The sequence below is a fragment of the Coturnix japonica genome, chromosome 2 (genome assembly GCF_054131305.1).
Source record: "Coturnix japonica strain WE chromosome 2, WE-NBRP24, whole genome shotgun sequence".
Lineage (NCBI taxonomy): Eukaryota > Metazoa > Chordata > Aves > Galliformes > Phasianidae > Coturnix > Coturnix japonica.
In genome coordinates, this window is record NC_140664.1 from 56,590,193 (window position 1) to 56,610,103 (window position 19,911).

At 35.4% G+C, this 19,911-nt stretch overlaps 1 protein-coding gene across 1 annotated transcript; it reads left to right on the forward strand.

The window, feature by feature from the left end:
• Positions 1-212: 212 nt before the first annotated feature.
• LOC146761819 (uncharacterized) lies at positions 213-3,182 on the forward strand. Its single transcript, XM_085537605.1, has one exon. It carries the CDS (start codon positions 366-368, stop codon positions 2,502-2,504), a length of 2,139 nt encoding a protein of 712 aa, XP_085393731.1. The 5' UTR covers positions 213-365; the 3' UTR covers positions 2,505-3,182.
• Positions 3,183-19,911: the final 16,729 nt, after the last annotated feature.

A 19,911-nucleotide genomic window follows, 5' to 3' on the forward strand; every position in this document is an offset into this window, starting at 1 on the left:
ATTCCGTCTTTAGAGTAGTATTGCAACTTTGTAAAACCTATTGTGGTAAGAATGCTCCTTCTAAGAAGGATATTGCCGCTGTTGCCTCTTGCTTGGAGTCGGCGTGGCTTTTACCCTCCCCTGGCGTTTTGCTCGATTCGGGGCGGTGGGACTCTTTCAGTGAGGCCCTGCTCCAGAGAGCCACCCACGAGCATAAAGCGGAAGAATTAAAAACCTGGGGTTTGGTCCTAGGTGCGCTTAAAGCGGCTAGGGAGGAGAAGCAAGTCCAGGCCATCGCGAAAGGGGTCTTTGGTCTGGATTCCGGGACGTCCGGGGTCTCGGGGGGTGCGGGGGATCTGCTTTCTTGCAGTGACTCCGGATCCAAGATGGCGTCGGCCACGCCGGCTGATTCCAAGATGGCCATGGCCGCGCTCGAAACAACTCCGGAAAAGAAGGCGGAAGCTGAGTCATCGAAGGAGGCGCCACCATCATATCCCCGCCTTTACCCCTCTTTGCAGAGCTTTCACTCACCCGAAGGGGGCGGTTCTTGTCCGGAGGGGGGAGGGTTTATGGAGGCGGCGCGCCGTGGAGGCGTGGGCTCGCCCTCATACCCGCCCCCCTCAGAGGAGGGATCGTGTTCCAAAAAGGGGGAGGAACGGAAGGCTTTGCCCAGCCCCACAGTATCGGGTTCGCCTCCATGGAGGGAGGAGTTGTGGGGGGAGCAAGAGTTATCACGCAGGCCCACTAATTGGGCTGACATCCAGGAATCAATGCGTGAGTCGGGACTCAAGGAGCGAGATCATGCAGTGTTCCCGATTGTCGTCAGACAGGAGGGACCGGTTTGGGTACCTTTGGAAGCAAAAGCAGTTACTCGGTTTGCAGAAGCGATTGAGAAAAAGGGGCTGAGATCTCCGATGACACTAAGTGCTTTTGAGGCACTCATTGCCCCAGGTCCCCTACTCCCGTATGACATTGAGAGTCTAATGAGAGTCGTTCTCGAGCCAGTTCAGTTTACTTTGTGGAGGGAGGAGTGGATGATACAACTTAAAGCTATTGTAGCTGAGGCTGGACGTGATGCTCAACACCCTGCTAGTGGGAGGGAGGGGGAACCGAGAACTGATATAATGAGGCTTTCGGGAGTAACTGCGGAAATGGCTGGGTCCCCAGAGAGACAGCTTAGGCTCCTGCGCCCAGGGGAATTGCTTTCCACTACAGGGGCGGCTGCTACTGCCTTTAGAAACTTTATAAGAAAGGCAGAGCCTGCAGCCCCGTGGTCAGAGATTGCTCAGGGTCCCTCAGAGTCATTCTCTGATTTTGCTAATCGATTGATACGAGCAGTAGAAGGATCAGATCTACCTAAGGACGCGCAAGCTTCTGTTTTAAAGGATTGCCTGAAGCAGAAGGCTCACAAAAATGTTAGGGACATCATTCGAGCTGCCCCTGACGATCTTGAGACTCCGGGTGAAATTATTAAGTATGTTCTGGACAAACAACAGACAACACCGCTGTCTAATGAGGGTGTGCCTAACACTGAGATCGCTTTCTTGCTGGAGGAGGCTCTGGTCTCCCGATCTGCATCTGTGGCCATTCTTCATGTCCGCAGTCATTCGGAGGTTCCAGGGTTCTTTACAGCTGGAAATGCGGTGGCTGACCGGGTAGCAGGTGGACAGGTGCTTACACTTCAAAAGGCACGTGACTTACACTCCTCTCTGCACATTGGAGCACGAGCTTTGTCACGAGCATGTTCCATTCCTCTATCCGCAGCTCGAGAAGTGGTTCAAACATGCCCGCACTGTAATTCAGCACCTGCGTTGGGGGCGGGAGTTAACCCTCGGGGGCTCTCTCCTCTAGATATCTGGCAGACTGACTTCACTTTAGAACAACGTATGGCTCCAAAGCAATGGTTGGCGGTCACCGTGGACACATCATCGACGATCATCATTGCCACCCAACACACGCGTGCTAACTCTCCTGCTGCTCAGCAACATTGGGCCACTGCCATCGCGGTCCTGGGGGTGCCGCGACACATCAAAACAGACAATGGCTCGTGTTTCATCTCGCGGTCTACACAAGATTGGCTTGAACGGTGGGGAATATCTCACTCTACAGGCATCCCTGGGAATTCCCAGGGACAAGCAATTGTGGAGAGGGCCAACCGCCTCCTGAAGGATAAGATACGTGTCCTTGGGGAGGGGGAGGGTCACAGAGGTAGGATCCCAATAGCCCAACAGGCAGAAGTATTGGCCCGAGCACTTTATGCAATCAATCATTTTGAACGAGGAGAGAGTAAGCACACCCCAATACAGAAACACTGGCAACCAAGAATCATTGACGAGGGGCCACCAGTAAAGATAAGATGGGATGATGGTACCTGGGAATCAGGGTGGTCTGTTTTAGTTTGGGGCAGAGGTTATGCTGCAGTAAAGGACAGAGAATCGGGAAAAATTTTATGGGTTCCGTCGAGAAAAATAAAACCTGATACAGCGATCGCCCAAAAGGATGTTCTGGGAGAAACAGAAAACTAATCGAAAAACTGAGTACTTTCCTTCTAGGTACGGTTGGTGGGAGCCCGCCAGCTGCATCCGTGAAACGACCCCACAGGAAAAAGAAAAGGGACGAATGAAGAACAGCTGTCAGTACTCACGAGAAGGACATCTGTTACATTATTGACTGTGTGCCTTTGTGTGATTGTTATAAGGGGATGAGGTTCGTTTGTGGGGTTCTACAGCCAGATTTTTTTGCATTTATTTTAGCTCTAGGAGTAGTTGTAGTCTATGCTTTTAGAGAAATTGAGAGGCTGGTATGCTGGCATGCTGGTCTGTTAAGCTAATGCCACCACAGTGTTCCTATCATTTTAGTCTTTTAGTTTTAAGAATTTGTTTACCTTGTTTGTTTCAATGTATTCAGGGTTGTTTACAGCGCATGATAATGAGCTGCATAAGCCCAAGATGCCTTGAAAATACTAACTAAAGAACCACTAACATTATTATACACTGCACCACATACCTTTGCATGTTTACGTCACTTTTTAAATAACTCACCACAAAATTTATATATGAAAACTAACACTTTTATATGTTAGGGATAGTTTTAGCGGTCGCGTGTTACGGGTCTTGGTTTTATTGGGCATGGGGAAGGGGAGATGTTGTATTAGGCGAAGTACGACCCTCGGGATGTAACGTGATAGGCCTTCCCCTGCTGGGTCATGCAAATGTATAAAAGATAAGGATGAAACTGGATACCTATATAAGGGACCCTCACATTCCAATAAATGCCATTTTACCGCTGACCATATTGGTGTAACAAGCAGCTGTGACTTGGTCGGGGCCGTCGATACACATTCAGAAAGGGACTTGACTTTCCAGGTTACCAGATCGAGGTAACAGTACACTCTTAGGTATCACTCTTCATCCTTGCAAAACTATGGTTTTCTTCCCAAACTAATGCTTTTCATCCCTACAAATAGCAATTTCTCCCTAAATTACTGGTTTTCATCCCCAAAAGAAGACACATTCTCTTTAAAATGATGCTTTGTAACAAATTATGACCCACTGATTCCAGAATATCTCTCTTCCCCTACAAAATAAAGACATTAACATAAGAATTATCCATTTCTGGCAAATTTCCGATGTATTTCACACTAATATCAAGACTTACACCAGAGAAAAATGTGTTCTCTCTTAGGTATCACTCTTGAATCTTGCAAAAAATTCATTTTCTTACCAATACAAAGCTTTTCATCATTACAAGTAGCATTTTCTACCCAAAAAAGTGGTTTTCATCCCCAATAGAAATCGTTTTCTCTACAAATGGTCCCGTGTAGCAACATATGAAACACTGTTATTGGAATACCTCTTTCCCTCTTCAAAATAAGGACATTTCCAACAGAAATATCGATTTCTGACAAATTTTAGAAGAATGGCACACAAATATCAGTACCTATCCCAGAAATAAAAAGTTCTCTCCTAAGAATCATTCTTTATCCTTGCAAAAACATGGTTTTCTCACCAAAATTATGCTTTTTATCCCTTTAAAATAGCGCTGTTTCCCAGAAATTCTGGTTTTCATCCCCAGAAGAAGACATTTTCTCTACAAAATGAAGCTTTGTAGCAAAATAGGACACATTGCTTCCAGAATACCTTTTCTCTTCTACCAATTGAGGACATTACTAACAGAAACACCTTTTCTCCTCTACAAAATAAGGACATTTCCAACAGATATATCCTTTTCTGACAGATTTTAGAAAAATTTCACAGGAATATCAATACTTATACCAGAAATAAAAAGGTCTCTCTTAGGTATCACTCTTTACCCTTGCAAAAATATGGTTTTCTTACCAAAATAATGTTTTTCATCTCTACAAACAGCATTTTCTAGACATATAGGTGGTTTTCATCAGCAAAAGAAATCGATTTCTCTTCAAAATTAGCGTTTGTAGCCAAATATGACACATTGTTTCCAGAATAACTCTTTTCATCTAAAAAAGAATGACATTTCCAACAGAAATATACATTTCTGACAGATTTTAGAAGTACGTCACATGAATATCAATACTTATCCCAGAAATGAAAAGCACACTCTTAGGTATCACTCTTCATCCTTGCAAAACTATGGTTTTCTTCCCAAACTAATGCTTTTCATCCCTACAAATAGCAATTTCTCCCTAAATTACTGGTTTTCATCCCCAAAAGAAGACACATTCTCTTTAAAATGATGCTTTGTAACAAATGATGACTCACTGATTCCAGAATATCTCTCTTCCCCTACAAAATAATGACATTAGCATAAGAATTATCCATTTCAGACAAATTTCCGATGTATTTCACACTAATATCAAGACTTACACAAGAAAAAAATGTGTTCTCTCTTAGGTATCACTCTTGAATCTTGCAAAAAATTCATTTTCTTACCAACACAAAGCTCGTCATCATTACAAGTAGCATTTTCTACCCAAAAAAGTGGTTTTAATCCCCAATAGAAATTGTTTTCTCTACAAATGGTCCCCTGTATCCACATATGTAACACTCTTGTTGGAATACCTCTTTCCCTCTTCAAAATAAGGACATTTCCAACAGAAATATCGATTTCTGACAAATTTTAGAAGAATGGCACACAAATATCAGTACCTATCCCAGAAATAAAAAGTTCTCTCCTAAGAATCATTCTTTATCCTTGCAAAAACATGGTTTTCTCACCAAAATTATGCTTTTTATCCCTTTAAAATAGCGTTGTTTCCCAGAAATACTGGTTTTCATCCCCAGAAGAAGACATTTTCTCTACAAAATGAAGCTTTGTAGCAAAATAGGACACATTGCATCCAGAATACCTTTTCTCTTCTACAAATTGAGGACATTACTAACAGAAACACCTTTTCTCCTCTACAAAATAAGGACATTTCCAACAGATATATCCTTTTCTGACATATTTTAGAAAAATTTCACAGGAATATCAATACTTATACCAGAAATAAAAAGGTCTCTATTAGGTATCACTCTTTACCCTTGCAAAAATATGCTTTTCTTACCAAAATAATGTTTTTCATCTCCACAAACAGCATTTTCTAGACATAAATGTGGTTTTCATCACCAAAAGAAATCGATTTCTCTTCAAAATTAGCGTTTGTAGCCAAATATGACACATTGTTTCCAGAATAACTCTTTTCATCTATAAAAGAATGACATTTCCAACAGAAATATCCATTTCTGTCAGATTTTAGAAGTAGGTCACGTGAATATCAATACTTATCCCAGAAATGAAAAGTACACTCTTAGGTATCACTCTTCATCCTTGCAAAACTATGGTTTTCTTCCCAAACTAATGCTTTTCATCCCTACAAATAGCAATTTCTCCCTAAATTACTGGGTTTCATCCCCAAAAGAAGACACATTCTCTTTAAAATGATGCTTTGTAACAAATGATGACTCACTGATTCCAGAATATCTGTCTTCTCCTACAAAATAATGACATTAACATAAGAATTATCCATTTCTTGCAACTTTCCGATGTATTTCACACTAATATCAAGACTTACACCAGAAAAAAATGTGTTCTCTCTTAGGTATCACTCTTGAATCTTGCAAAATATTCATTTTCTTACCAATACAAAGCTTGTCATCATTACAAGTAGCATTTTCTACCCAAAAAAGTGGTTTTCATCCCCAATAGAAATCGTTTTCTCTACAAATGGTCCCCTGTAGCAACATATGAAACACTGTTATTGGAATACCTCTTTCCCTCTTCAAAATAAGGCCATTTCCAACAGAAATATCGATTTCTGACAAATTTTAGAAGAATGGCACACAAATATCAGTACCTATCCCAGAAATAAAAAGTTCTCTCCTAATAATCATTCTTTATCCTTGCAAAAACATGGTTTTCTCACCAAAATTATGCTTTTTATCCCTTTAAAATAGCGTTATCTCCCAGAAATACTGGTTTTCATCCCCAGAAGAAGACATTTTCTCTACAAAATGAAGCTTTGTAGCAAAATAGGACACATTGCTTCCAGAATACATTTTCTCTTCTACAAATTGAGGACATTACTAACAGAAACACCTTTTCTCCTCTACAAAATAAGGGCATTTCCAACAGATATATCCTTTTCTGACAGATTTTAGAAAAATTGCACAGGAATATCAATACTTATACCAGAAATAAAAAGGTCTCTCTTAGGTATCACTCTTTACCCTTGCAAAAATATGCTTTTCTTACACAAATAATGTTTTTCATCTCTACAAACAGCATTTTCTAGACAAAATGGTGTTTACATCACCAAAAGTAATCGTTTTCTCTTCAAGATTAGCTTTTATAGCCAAATATGACACATTGTTTCCAGAATAACTCTTTTCATCTAAAAAAGAATGACATTTCCAACAGATATATCCTTTTCTGACAGATTTTAGAAAAATTTCACAGGAATATCAATACTTATACCAGAAATAAAGAGGTCTCTCTTAGGTATCACTCTTTACCCTTGCAAAAATTTGCTTTTCTTACCCAAATAGTGTTTTTCATCTCTACAAACAGCATTTTCTAGCCATAAAGGTGGTTTTCATCACCAAAAGCAATCGTTTTCTCTTCAAAATTAGCGTTTGTAGCCAAATATGACACATTGTTTCCAGAATAACTCTTTTCATCTAAAAAAGAATGACATTTCCAACAGAAATATCCATTTCTGACAGATTTTAGAAGTAGGTCACATGAATATCAATACTTATCTTAGAAATGAAAAGTACACTCTTAGGTATCACTCTTCATCCTTGCAAAACTATGGTTTTCTTCCCAAACTAAAGCTTTTCATCCCTACAAATAGCAATTTCTCCCTAAATTACTGGTTTTCATCCCCAAAAGAAGACACATTCTCTTTAAAATGATGCTTTGTAACAAATTATGACTCACTGATTCCAGAATATCTGTCTTCCCCTACAAAATAATGACATTAGCATAAGAATTATCCATTTCAGACATATTTCCGATGTATTTCACACTAATGTCAAGTCTTACAGAAGAAAAAAATGTGTTCTGTCTTAGAACAGTAATGTCCTCAACTGGTAGAAGAGAAAAGGTATTCTGGAAGCAATGTGTCCTATTTTGCTACAAAGCTTCATTTTGTAGAGAAAATGTCTTCTTCTGGGGATGAAAACCAGTATTTCTCGGAAACAGCGCTATTTTAGAGGGATAAAAAGCATAATTTTGGTGAGAAAACCATGTTTTTGCAAGGATAAAGAATGATTATTAGGAGAGAACTTTTTATTTCTGGGATAGGTACTGATATTTGTGTGCCATTCTTCTAAAATTTGTCAGAAATCGATATTTCTGTTGGAAATGTCCTTATTTTGAAGAGGGAAAGAGGTATTCCAATAAGAGTGTTTCATATGTTGCTACAGGGGACCATTTGTAGAGAAAACGATTTCTATTGGGGATGAAAACCATATTTTTGGGTGGAAAATGCTACTTGTAATGATGTCAAGCTTTGTATTGCTAAGAAAATGAATTTTTTGCAAGATTCAAGAGTGATACCTAAGAGAGAACACATTTTTTTCTGGTGTAAGTCTTGATATTAGTGTGAAATACATCGGAAATTTGTCTGAAATGGATAATTCTTATGCTAATGTCATTATTTTGTAGGGGAAGAGAGATATTCTGGAATCAGTGAGTCATCATTTGTTACAAAGCATCATTTTAAAGAGAATGTGTCTTCTTTTGGGGATGAAAACCAGTAATTTAGGGAGAAATTGCTATTTGTAGGGATGAAAAGCATTAGTTTGGGAAGAAAACCATAGTTTTGCAAGGATGAAGAGTGATACCTAAGAGTGTACTTTTCATTTCTAAGATAAGTATTGATATTCATGTGACGTACTTCTAAAATCTGTCAGAAATGGATATTTCTGTTGGAAATGTCATTCTTTTTTAGATGAAAAGAGTTATTCTGGAAACAATGTGTCATATTTGGCTACAAACGCTAATTTTGAAGAGAAATCGATTTCTTTTGCTGATGAAAACCACCTTTATGTCTAGAAAATGCCGTTTGTAGAGATGAAAAACATTATTTGAGTAAGAAAAGCATATTTTTGCAAGGGTAAACAGTGATACCTAAGAGAGACCTTTTTATTTCTGGTATAAGTATTGATATTCCTGTGAAATTTTTCTAAACTCTGTCAGAAAAGGATATATCTGTTGGAAATGTCATTCTTTTTTAGATGAAAAGAGTTATTCTGGAAACAATGTGTCATATTTGGATACAAACGCTAATTTTGAAGAGAAAACGATTGCTTTTGCTGATGAAAACCACCTTTATGTCTAGAAAATGCTGTTTGTAGAGATGAAAAACATTATTTGTGTAAGAAAAGCATATTTTTTCAAGGGAAAAGACTGATACCTAAGAGAGACCTTTTTATTTCTGGTATAAGTATTGATATTCATGTGACCTACTTCTAAAATCTGTCAGAAAAGGATATATCTGTTGGAAATGTCATTCTTTTTTAGATGAAAAGAGTTATTCTGGAAACAATGTGTCATATTTGGCTACAAACGCAAATTTTGAAGAGAAAACGATTGCTTTTGCTGATGAAAACCACCTTTATGTCTAGAAAATGCTGTTTGTAGAGATGAAAAACATTATTTGTGTAAGAAAAGCATATTTTTGCAAGGGTAAAGAGTGATACCTAAGAGAGACCTTTTAATTTCTGGGATAAGTATTGATATTCCTGTGAAATTTTTCTAAAATCTGTCAGAAAAGTATATATCTGTTGGAAATGTCATTCTTTTTTAGATGAAAAGAGTTATTCTGGAAACAATGTGTCATATTTGGCTACAAACGCTAATTTTGAAGAGAAAACGATTTCTTTTCGTGATGTAAACCACCTTTATGTCTAGAAAATGCTGTTTGTAGAGATGAAAAACATTATTTTTGTAAGAAAAGCATATTTTTGCAAGGGTAAAGAGTGATACCTAAGAGAGACCTTTTTATTTCTGGTATAAGTATTGATATTCCTGTGAAATTTTTCTAAAATCTGTCAGAAAAGGATATATCTGTTGGAAATGTCCTTATTTTGTAGAGGAGAAAAGGTGTTTCTGTTAGTAATGTCCTCAATTGGTAGAAGAGAAAAGGTATTCTGGAAGCAATGTGTCCTATTTTGCTACAAAGCTTCATTTTGTAGAGAAAATGTCTTCTTCTGGGGATGAAAACCAGTATTTCTGGGAAACAGCGCTATTTTAAAGGGATAAAAAGCATAATTTTGGTGAGAAAACCATGTCTTTGCAAGGATAAAGAATGATTCTTAGGAGAGAACTTTTTATTTCGGGAATAGGTACTGATATTTGTGTGCCATTCTTCTAAAATTTGTCAGAAATCGATATTTCTGTTGGAAATGTCCTTATTTTGAAGAGGGAAAGAGGTATTCCAATAAGAGTGTTTCATATGTTGCTACAGGGAACCATTTGTAGAGAAAACGATTTCAATTGAGTATGAAAACCACTTTTTTGGGTAGAAAATGCTACTTGTAATGATGGCAAGCTTTGTATTGGTAAGAAAATGAATTTTTTGCAAGATTCAAGATAGATTCCTAAGACAGAACACATTTTTTTCTAGTGTAAGTCTTGATATTAGTGTGAAATACATCGGAAATTTGTCTGAAATGGATAATTCTTATGTTAATGTCATTATTTTGTAGGGGAAGAGAGATATTCTGGAATCAGTGAGTCATCATTTGTTACAAAGCATCACTTTAAAGAGAATGTGTCTTCTTTTGGGGATGAAAACCAGTAATTTAGGGAGAAATTGCTATTTGTAGGGATGAAAAGCATTAGTTTGGGAAGAAAACCATAGTTTTGCAAGGATGAAGAGTGATACCTAAGAGTGTACTTTTCATTTCTTGGATAAATATTGATATTCATGTGACCTACTTCTAAAATCTGACAGAAATGGATATTTCTGTTGGAAATGTAATTCTTTTTTAGATGAAAAGAGTTATTCTGGAAACAGTGTGTCATATTTGGCTACAAACGCTGATTTTGAAGAGAAATCGATTTCTTTTGCTGATGAAAACCACCTTTATGTCTAGAAAATGCTGTTTGTAGAGATGAAAAACATTATTTGGGTAAGAAAAGCATATTTTTGCAAGGGTAAAGAGTGATACCTAAGAGAGACCTTTTTATTTCTGGTATAAGTATTGATATTCCTGTGAAATTTTTCTAAACTCTGTCAGAAAAGGATATATCTGTTGGAAATGTCATTCTTTTTTAGATGAAAAGAGTTATTCTGGAAACAATGTGTCATATTTGGCTACAAACGCAAATTTTGAAGAGAAAACGATTGCTTTTGCTGATGAAAACCACCTTTATGTCTAGAAAATGCTGTTTGTATAGATGAAAAACTTTATTTGTGTCAGAAAAGCATATTTTTGCAAGGGTAAAGAGTGATACCTAAGAGAGACCTTTTTATTTCTGTTATAAGTATTGATATTCCTGTGAAATTTTTCTAAAATCTGACAGAAAAGTATATATCTGTTGGAAATGTCATTCTTTTTTAGATGAAAAGAGTTATTCTGGAAACAATGTGTCATATTTGGCTACAAACGCTAATTTTGAAGAGAAAACGATTGCTTTTGCTGATGAAAACCACCTTTATGTCTAGAAAATGCTGTTTGTAGAGATGAAAAACATTATTTGTGTAAGAAAAGCATATTTTTGCAAGGGTAAAGAGTGATACCTAAGAGAGACCTTTTAATTTCTGGGATAAGTATTGATATTCCTGTGAAATTTTTCTAAAATCTGTCAGAAAAGTATATATCTGTTGGAAATGTCATTCTTTTTTAGATGAAAAGAGTTATTCTGGAAACAATGTGTCATATTTGGCTACAAACGCTAATTTTGAAGAGAAAACGATTTCTTTTCGTGATGTAAACCACCTTTATGTCTAGAAAATGCTGTTTGTAGAGATGAAAAACATTATTTTTGTAAGAAAAGCATATTTTTGCAAGGGTAAAGAGTGATACCTAAGAGAGACCTTTTTATTTCTGGTATAAGTATTGATATTCCTGTGAAATTTTTCTAAAATCTGTCAGAAAAGGATATATCTGTTGGAAATGTCCTTATTTTGTAGAGGAGAAAAGGTGTTTCTGTTAGTAATGTCCTCAATTGGTAGAAGAGAAAAGGTATTCTGGAAGCAATGTGTCCTATTTTGCTACAAAGCTTCATTTTGTAGAGAAAATGTCTTCTTCTGGGGAAGAAAACCAGTATTTCTGGGAAACAGCGCTATTGTAAAGGGATAAAAAGCATAATTTTGGTGAGAAAACCATGTTTTTGCAAGGATAAAGAATGATTCTTAGGAGAGAACTTTTTATTTCGGGAATAGGTACTGATATTTGTGTGCCATTCTTCTAAAATTTGTCAGAAATCGATATTTCTGTTGGAAATGTCCTTATTTTGAAGAGGGAAAGAGGTATTCCAATAAGAGTGTTTCATATGTTGCTATAGGGAACCATTTGTAGAGAAAACGATTTCAATTGAGTATGAAAACCACTTTTTTGGGTAGAAAATGCTACTTGTAATGATGGCAAGCTTTGTATTGGTAAGAAAATGAATTTTTTGCAAGATTCAAGATAGATTCCTAAGACAGAACACATTTTTTTCTTGTGTAAGTCTTGATATTAGTGTGAAATACATCGGAAATTTGTCTGAAATGGATAATTCTTATGTTAATGTCATTATTTTGTAGGGGAAGAGAGATATTCTGGAATCAGTGAGTCATCATTTGTTACAAAGCATCATTTTAAAGAGAATGTGTCTTCTTTTGGGGATGAAAACCAGTAATTTAGGGAGAAATTGCTATTTGTAGGGATGAAAAGCATTAGTTTGGGAAGAAAACCATAGTTTTGCAAGGATGAAGAGTGATACCTAAGAGTGTACTTTTCATTTCTAAGATAAGTATTGATATTCATGTGACCTACTTCTAAAATCTGTCAGAAATGGATATTTCTGTTGGAAATGTCATTCTTTTTTAGATGAAAAGAGTTATTCTGGAAACAGTGTGTCATATTTTGCTACAAACGCTAATTTTGAAGAGAAATCGATTTCTTTTGGTGATGAAAACCACCTTTATGTCTAGAAAATGATGTTTGTAGAGATGAAAAACATTATTTTTGTAAGAAAAGCATATTTTTGCAAGGGTAAAGAGTGATACCTAAGGGAGACCTTTTTATTTCTGGTATAAGTATTGATATTCCTGTGCAATTTTTCTAAAATCTGTCAGAAAAGGATATATCTGTTGGAAATGTCCTTATTCTGTAGAGGATAAGAGGTGTTTCTGTTAGTAATGTCCTCAATTTGTAGAAGAGAAAAGGTATTCTGGAAGCAATGTGTCCTATTTTGCTACAAAGCTTCATTTTGTAGAGAAAATGTCTTCTTCTGGGGATGAAAACCAGTATTTCTGGGAGACAACGCTATTTTAAAGGGATAAAAAGCATAATTTTGGTGAGAAAACCATGTCTTTGCAAGGATAAAGAATGATTCTTAGGAGAGAACTTTTTATTTCTGGAATAGGTACTGATATTTGTGTGCCATTCTTCTAAAATTTTCAGAAATCGATATTTCTGTTGGAAATGTCCTTATTTTGAAGAGGGAAAGAGGTATTCCAGTAAGAGTGTTTCATATGTTGCTACAGGGGACCATTTGTAGAGAAAACGATTTCTATTGAGTATGAAAACCACTTTTTTGGGTAGAAAATGCTACTTGTAATGATGGCAAGCTTTGTATTGCTAAGAAAATGAATTTTTTGCAAGATTCAAGATTGATACCTACGACAGAACAAATTATTTTCTTGTGTAAGTCTTGATATTAGTGTGAAATACATGGGAAATTTGTCTGAAATGGATAATTCTTATGTTAATGTCATTATTTTGTAGGGGAAGAGAGATATTCTGGAATCAGTGAGTCATCATTTGTTACAAAGCATCATTTTAAAGAGAATGTGTCTTCTTTTGGGGATGAAAACCAGTAATTTAGGGAGAAATTGCTATTTGAAGGGATGAAAAGCATTAGTTTCCGAAGAAAACCATAGTTTTGCAAGGATGAAGAGTGATACCTAAGAGTGTACTTTTCATTTCTAAGATAAGTATTGATATTCATGTGACCTACTTCTAAAATCTGTCAGAAATGGATATTTCTGTTGGAAATGTCATTCTTTTTTAGATGAAAAGAGTTATTCTGGAAACAATGTGTCATATTTTGCTACAAACGCTAATTTTGAAGAGAAATCGATTTCTTTTGGTGATGAAAACCACCTTTATGTCTAGAAAATGATGTTTGTAGAGATGAAAAACATTATTTTGGTAAGAAAAGCATATTTTTGCAAGGGTAAAGAGTGATACCTAAGAGAGACCTTTTTATTTCTGGTATAAGTATTGATATTCCTGTGAAATTTTTCTAAAATCTGTCAGAAAAGGATATATCTGTTGGAAATGTCCTTATTTTGTAGAGGAGAAAAGGTGTTTCTGTTAGTAATATCCTCAATTTGTAGAAGAGAAAAGGTATTCTGGAAGCAATGTGTCCTATTTTGCTACAAAGCTTCATTTTGTAGAGAAAATGTCTTCTTCTGGGGATGAAAACCAGTATTTCTGGGAGACAACGCTATTTTAAAGGGATAAAAAGCATAATTTTGTTGAGAAAACCATGTTTTTGCAAGGATAAAGAATGATTCTTAGGAGATAACTTTTTATTTCTGGAATAGGTACTGATATTTGTGTGCCATTCTTCTAAAATTTGTCAGAAATCGATATTTCTGTTGGAAATGTCCTTATTTTGAAGAGGGAAAGAGGTATTCCAGTAAGAGTGTTTAATATGTTGCTACAGGGGACCATTTGTAGAGAAAACGATTTCCATTGGGAATGAAAACCACTTTTTTGGGTAGAAAATGCTACTTGTAATGATGGCAAGCTTTGTATTGCTAAGAAAATGAATTTTTTGCAAGATTCAAGATTGATACCTAAGAGAGAACACATTTTTTTCTGGTGGAAGTCTTGATATTAGTGTGAAATACATCGGAAATTTGTCTGAAATGGATAATTCTTATGTTAATGTCATTATTTTGTAGGGGAAGAGAGATATGCTGGAATCAGTGAGTCATCATTTGTTACAAAGCATCATTTTAAAGAGAATGTGTCTTCTTTTGGGGATGAAAACCAGTAATTTAGGGAGAAATTGCTATTTGAAGGGATGAAAAGCATTAGTTTGGGAAGAAAACCATAGTTTTGCAAGGATGAAGAGTGATACCTAAGAGTGTACTTTTCATTTCTGGGATAAGTATTGATATTCATGTGACCTACTTCTAAAATCTGTCAGAAATGGATATTTCTGTTGGAAATGTCATTCTTTTTTAGATGAAAAGAGTTATTCTGGAAACAATGTGTCATATTTGGCTACAAACGCTAATTTTGAAGAGAAATCGATTTCTTTTGCTGATGAAAACCACCTTTATGTCTAGAAAATGCTGTTTGTAGAGATGAAAAACATTATTTGGGTAAGAAAAGCATATTTTTGCAAGGGTAAAGAGTGATACCTAAGAGAGACCTTTTTATTTCTGGTATAAGTATTGATATTCCTGTGAAATTTTTCTAAAATCTGTCAGAAAAGGATATATCTGTTGGAAATGTCCTTATTTTGTAGAGGAGAAAAGGTGTTTCTGTTAGTAATGTCCTCAATTGGTAGAAGAGAAAAGGTATTCTGGAAGCAATGTGTCCTATTTTGCTACAAAGCTTCATTTTGTAGAGAAAATGTCTTCTTCTGGGGATGAAAACCAGTATTTCTGGGAAACAGCGCTATTGTAAAGGGATAAAAAGCATAATTTTGGTGAGAAAACCATGTCTTTGCAAGGATAAAGAATGATTCTTAGGAGAGAACTTTATATTTCGGGAATAGGTACTGATATTTGTGTGCCATTCTTCTAAAATTTGTCAGAAATCGATATTTCTGTTGGAAATGTCCTTATTTTGAAGAGGGAAAGAGGTATTCCAATAAGAGTGTTTCATATGTTGCTACAGGGAACCATTTGTAGAGAAAACGATTTCAATTGAGTATGAAAACCACTTTTTTGGGTAGAAAATGCTACTTGTAATGATGGCAAGCTTTGTATTGGTAAGAAAATGAATTTTTTGCAAGATTCAAGATAGATTCCTAAGACAGAACACATTTTTTTCTTGTGTAAGTCTTGATATTAGTGTGAAATACATCGGAAATTTGTCTGAAATGGATAATTCTTATGTTAATGTCATTATTTTGTAGGGGAAGAGAGATATTCTGGAATCAGTGAGTCATCATTTGTTACAAAGCATCATTTTAAAGAGAATGTGTCTTCTTTTGGGGATGAAAACCAGTAATTTAGGGAGAAATTGCTATTTGTAGGGATGAAAAGCATTAGTTTGGGAAGAAAACCATAGTTTTGCAAGGATGAAGAGTGATACCTAAGAGTGTACTTTTCATTTCTAAGATAAGTATTGATATTCATGTGACCTACTTCTAAAATCTGTCAGAAATGGATATTTCTGTTGGAAATGTCATTCTTTTTTAGATGAAAAGAGTTATTCTGGAAACAGTGTGTCATATTTGGCTACAAACGCTAATTTTGAAGAGAAATCGATTTCTTTTGCTGATGAAAACCACCTTTATGTCTAGAAAATGCTGTTTGTAGAGATGAAAAACATTATTTTTGTAAGAAAAGCATATTTTTGCAGGGGTAAAGAGTGATACCTAAGAGAGACCTTTTTATTTCTGGTATAAGTATTGATATTCCTGTGAAATTTTTCTAAAATCTGTCAGAAAAGGATATATCTGTTGGAAATGTCCTTATTTTGTAGAGGATAAGAGGTGTTTCTGTTAGTAATGTCCTCAATTTGTAGAAGAGAAAAGGTATTCTGGAAGCAATGTGTCCTATTTTGCTACAAAGCTTCATTTTGTAGAGAAAATGTCTTCTTCTGGGGATGAAAACCAGTATTTCTGGGAGACAACGCTATTTTAAAGGGATAAAAAGCATAATTTTGGTGAGAAAACCATGTGTTTGCAAGGATAAAGAATGATTCTTAGGAGAGAACTTTTTATTTCTGGGATAGGTACTGATATTTGTGTGCCATTCTTCTAAAATTTGTCAGAAATCGATATTTCTGTTGGAAATGTCCTTATTTTGAAGAGGGAAAGAGGTATTCCAATAAGAGTGTTTCATATGTTGCTATAGGGAACCATTTGTAGAGAAAACGATTTCTATTGGGGATGAAAACCACTTTTTTGGGTAGAAAATGCTACTTGTAATGATGACAAGCTTTGTATTGGTAAGAAAATGAATTTTTTGCAAGATTCAAGAGTGATACCTAATTTAGGACACATTTATTTCTGGTGTAATTCTTTATATTAGTGTGAAATACATCGGAAATTTACCAGAAATGGATAATTCTTATGTTAATGTCATTATTTTGTAGGGGAAGAGAGATATTCTGGAATCAGTGAGTCATCATTTGTTACAAAGCATCATTTTAAAGAGAATGTGTCTTCTTTTGGGGATGAAAACCAGTAATTTAGGGAGAAATTGCTATTTGAAGGGATGAAAAGCATTAGTTTCCGAAGAAAACCATAGTTTTGCAAGGATGAAGAGTGATACCTAAGAGTGTACTTTTCATTTCTAAGATAAGTATTGATATTCATGTGACCTACTTCTAAAATCTGTCAGAAATGGATATTTCTGTTGGAAATGTCATTCTTTTTTAGATGAAAAGAGTTATTCTGGAAACAATGTGTCATATTTGGCTACAAACGCTAATTTTGAAGAGAAATCGATTTCTTTTGGTGATGAAAACCACCTTTATGTCTAGAAAATGCTGTTTGTAGAGATGAAAAACATTATTTTGGTAAGAAAAGCATATTTTTGCAAGGGTAAAGAGTGATACCTAAGAGAGACCTTTTTATTTCTGGTATAAGTATTGATATTCCTGTGAAATTTTTCTAAAATCTGTCAGAAAAGGATATATCTGTTGGAAATGTCCTTATTTTGTAGAGGAGAAAAGGTGTTTCTGTTAGTAATGTCCTCAATTTGTAGAAGAGAAAAGGTATTCTGGAAGCAATGTGTCCTATTTTGCTACCAAGCTTCATTTTGTAGAGAAAATGTCTTCTTCTGGGGATGAAAACCAGTATTTCTGGGAGACAACGCTATTTTAAAGGGATAAAAAGCATAATTTTGGTGAGAAAACCATGTTTTTGCAAGGATAAAGAATGATTCTTAGGAGAGAACTTTTTATTTCTGGGATAGGTACTGATATTTGTGTGCCATTCTTCTAAAATTTGTCAGAAATCGATATTTCTGTTGGAAATGTCCTTATTTTGAAGAGGGAAAGAGGTATTCCAGTAAGAGTGTTTCATATGTTGCTACAGGGGACCATTTGTAGAGAAAACGATTTCCATTGGGAATGAAAACCACTTTTTTGGGTAGAAAATGCTACTTGTAATGATGTCAAGCTTTGTATTGCTAAGAAAATGAATTTTTTGCAAGATTCAAGATTGATACCTAAGAGAGAACACATTTTTTTCTTGTGTAAGTCTTGATATTAGTGTGAAATACATCGGAAATTTGTCTGAAATGGATAATTCTTATGTTAATGTCATTATTTTGTAGGGGAAGAGAGATATGCTGGAATCAGTGAGTCATCATTTGTTACAAAGCATCATTTTAAAGAGAATGTGTCTTCTTTTGGGGATGAAAACCAGTAATTTAGGGAGAAATTGCTATTTGTAGGGATGAAAAGCATTAGTTTGGGAAGAAAACCATAGTTTTGCAAGGATGAAGAGTGATACCTAAGAGTGTACTTTTCATTTCTAAGATAAGTATTGATATTCATGTGACCTACTTCTAAAATCTGTCAGAAATGGATATTTCTGTTGGAAATGTCATTCTTTTTTAGAGGAAAAGAGTTATTCTGGAAACAATGTTTCATATTTGGCTACAAACGCTAATTTTGAAGAGAAATCGATTTCTTTTGCTGATGAAAACCACCTTTATGTCTAGAAAATGCTGTTTGTAGAGATGAAAAACATTATTTTGGTAAGAAAAGCATATTTTTGCAAGGTTAAAGAGTGATACCTAGGAGAGACCTTTTTATTTCTGGTATAAGTATTGATATTCCTGTGAAACTTTTCTAAAATCTGTCAGAAAAGGATATATCTGTTGGAATTGTCCTTATTTTGTAGAGGAGAAAAGGTGTTTCTGTTAGTAATGTCCTCAATTGGTAGAAGAGAAAAGGTATTCTGGAAGCAATGTGTCCTATTTTGCTACAAAGCTTCATTTTGTAGAGAAAATGTCTTCTTCTGGGGATGAAAACCAGTATTTCTGGGAAACAGCGCTATTTTAAAGGGATAAAAAGCATAATTTTGGTGAGAAAACCATGTTTTTGCAAGGATAAAGAATGATTCTTAGGAGAGAACTTTTTATTTCTGGGATAGGTACAGATATTTGTGTGCCATTCTTCTAAGATTTGTCAGAAATCGATATTTCTGTTGGAAATGTCCTTATTTTGAAGAGGGAAAGAGGTATTCCAATAAGAGTGTTTCATATGTTGCTACAGGGGACCATTTGTAGAGAAAACAATTTCCATTGGGGATGAAAACCACTTTTTTGGGTAGAAAATGCTACTTGTAATAATGGCAAGCTTTGTATTGGTAAGAAAATGAATTTTTTGCAAGATTCAAGAGTGATACCTAAGAGAGAACACATTTTTTTCTGGTGGAAGTCTTGATATTAGTGTGAAATACATGGGAAATTTGTCTGAAATGGATAATTCTTATGTTAATGTCATTATTTTGTAGGGGAAGAGAGATATTCTGGAATCAGTGAGTCATCATTTGTTACAAAGCATCATTTTAAAGAGAATGTGTCTTCTTTTGGGGATGAAAACCAGTAATTTAGGGAGAAATTGCTATTTGTAGGGATGAAAAGCATTAGTTTGGGAAGGAAGCCATAGTTCTGCAAGGATGAAGAGTGAAACCTAAGAGTGTACTTTTCATTTCTGGGATAAGTATTGATACTCATGTGACCTACTTCTAAAATATGTCAGAAATGGATATTTCTGTTGGAAATGTCATTCTTTTTTAGATGAAAAGATTTATTCTGGAAACAATGTGTCATATTTGGCTACAAACGCTAATTTTGAAGAGAAATCGATTTCTTTTGGTGATGAAAACCACCTTTATGTTTAGAACATGCTGTTTGTAGAGATGAAAATCATTATTTTGGTAAGAAAACCATATTTTTGCAAGGGTAAAGAGTGATACCTAAGAGAGACCTTTTTTATTTCTGGTATAAGTATTGATATTCCTCTGAAATTTTTCTAAAATCTGTCAGAAAAGGATATATCTGTTGGAAAAGTCCTTATTCTGTAGAGGAGAAAAGGTGTTTCTGTT

What these genes read in the sequence shown, in the direction of transcription:
- LOC146761819 (XM_085537605.1), top strand. Translation starts at nt 366, where the DNA reads ATGGCGTCGGCCACGCCGGCTGATTCCAAGATGGCCATGGCCGCGCTC.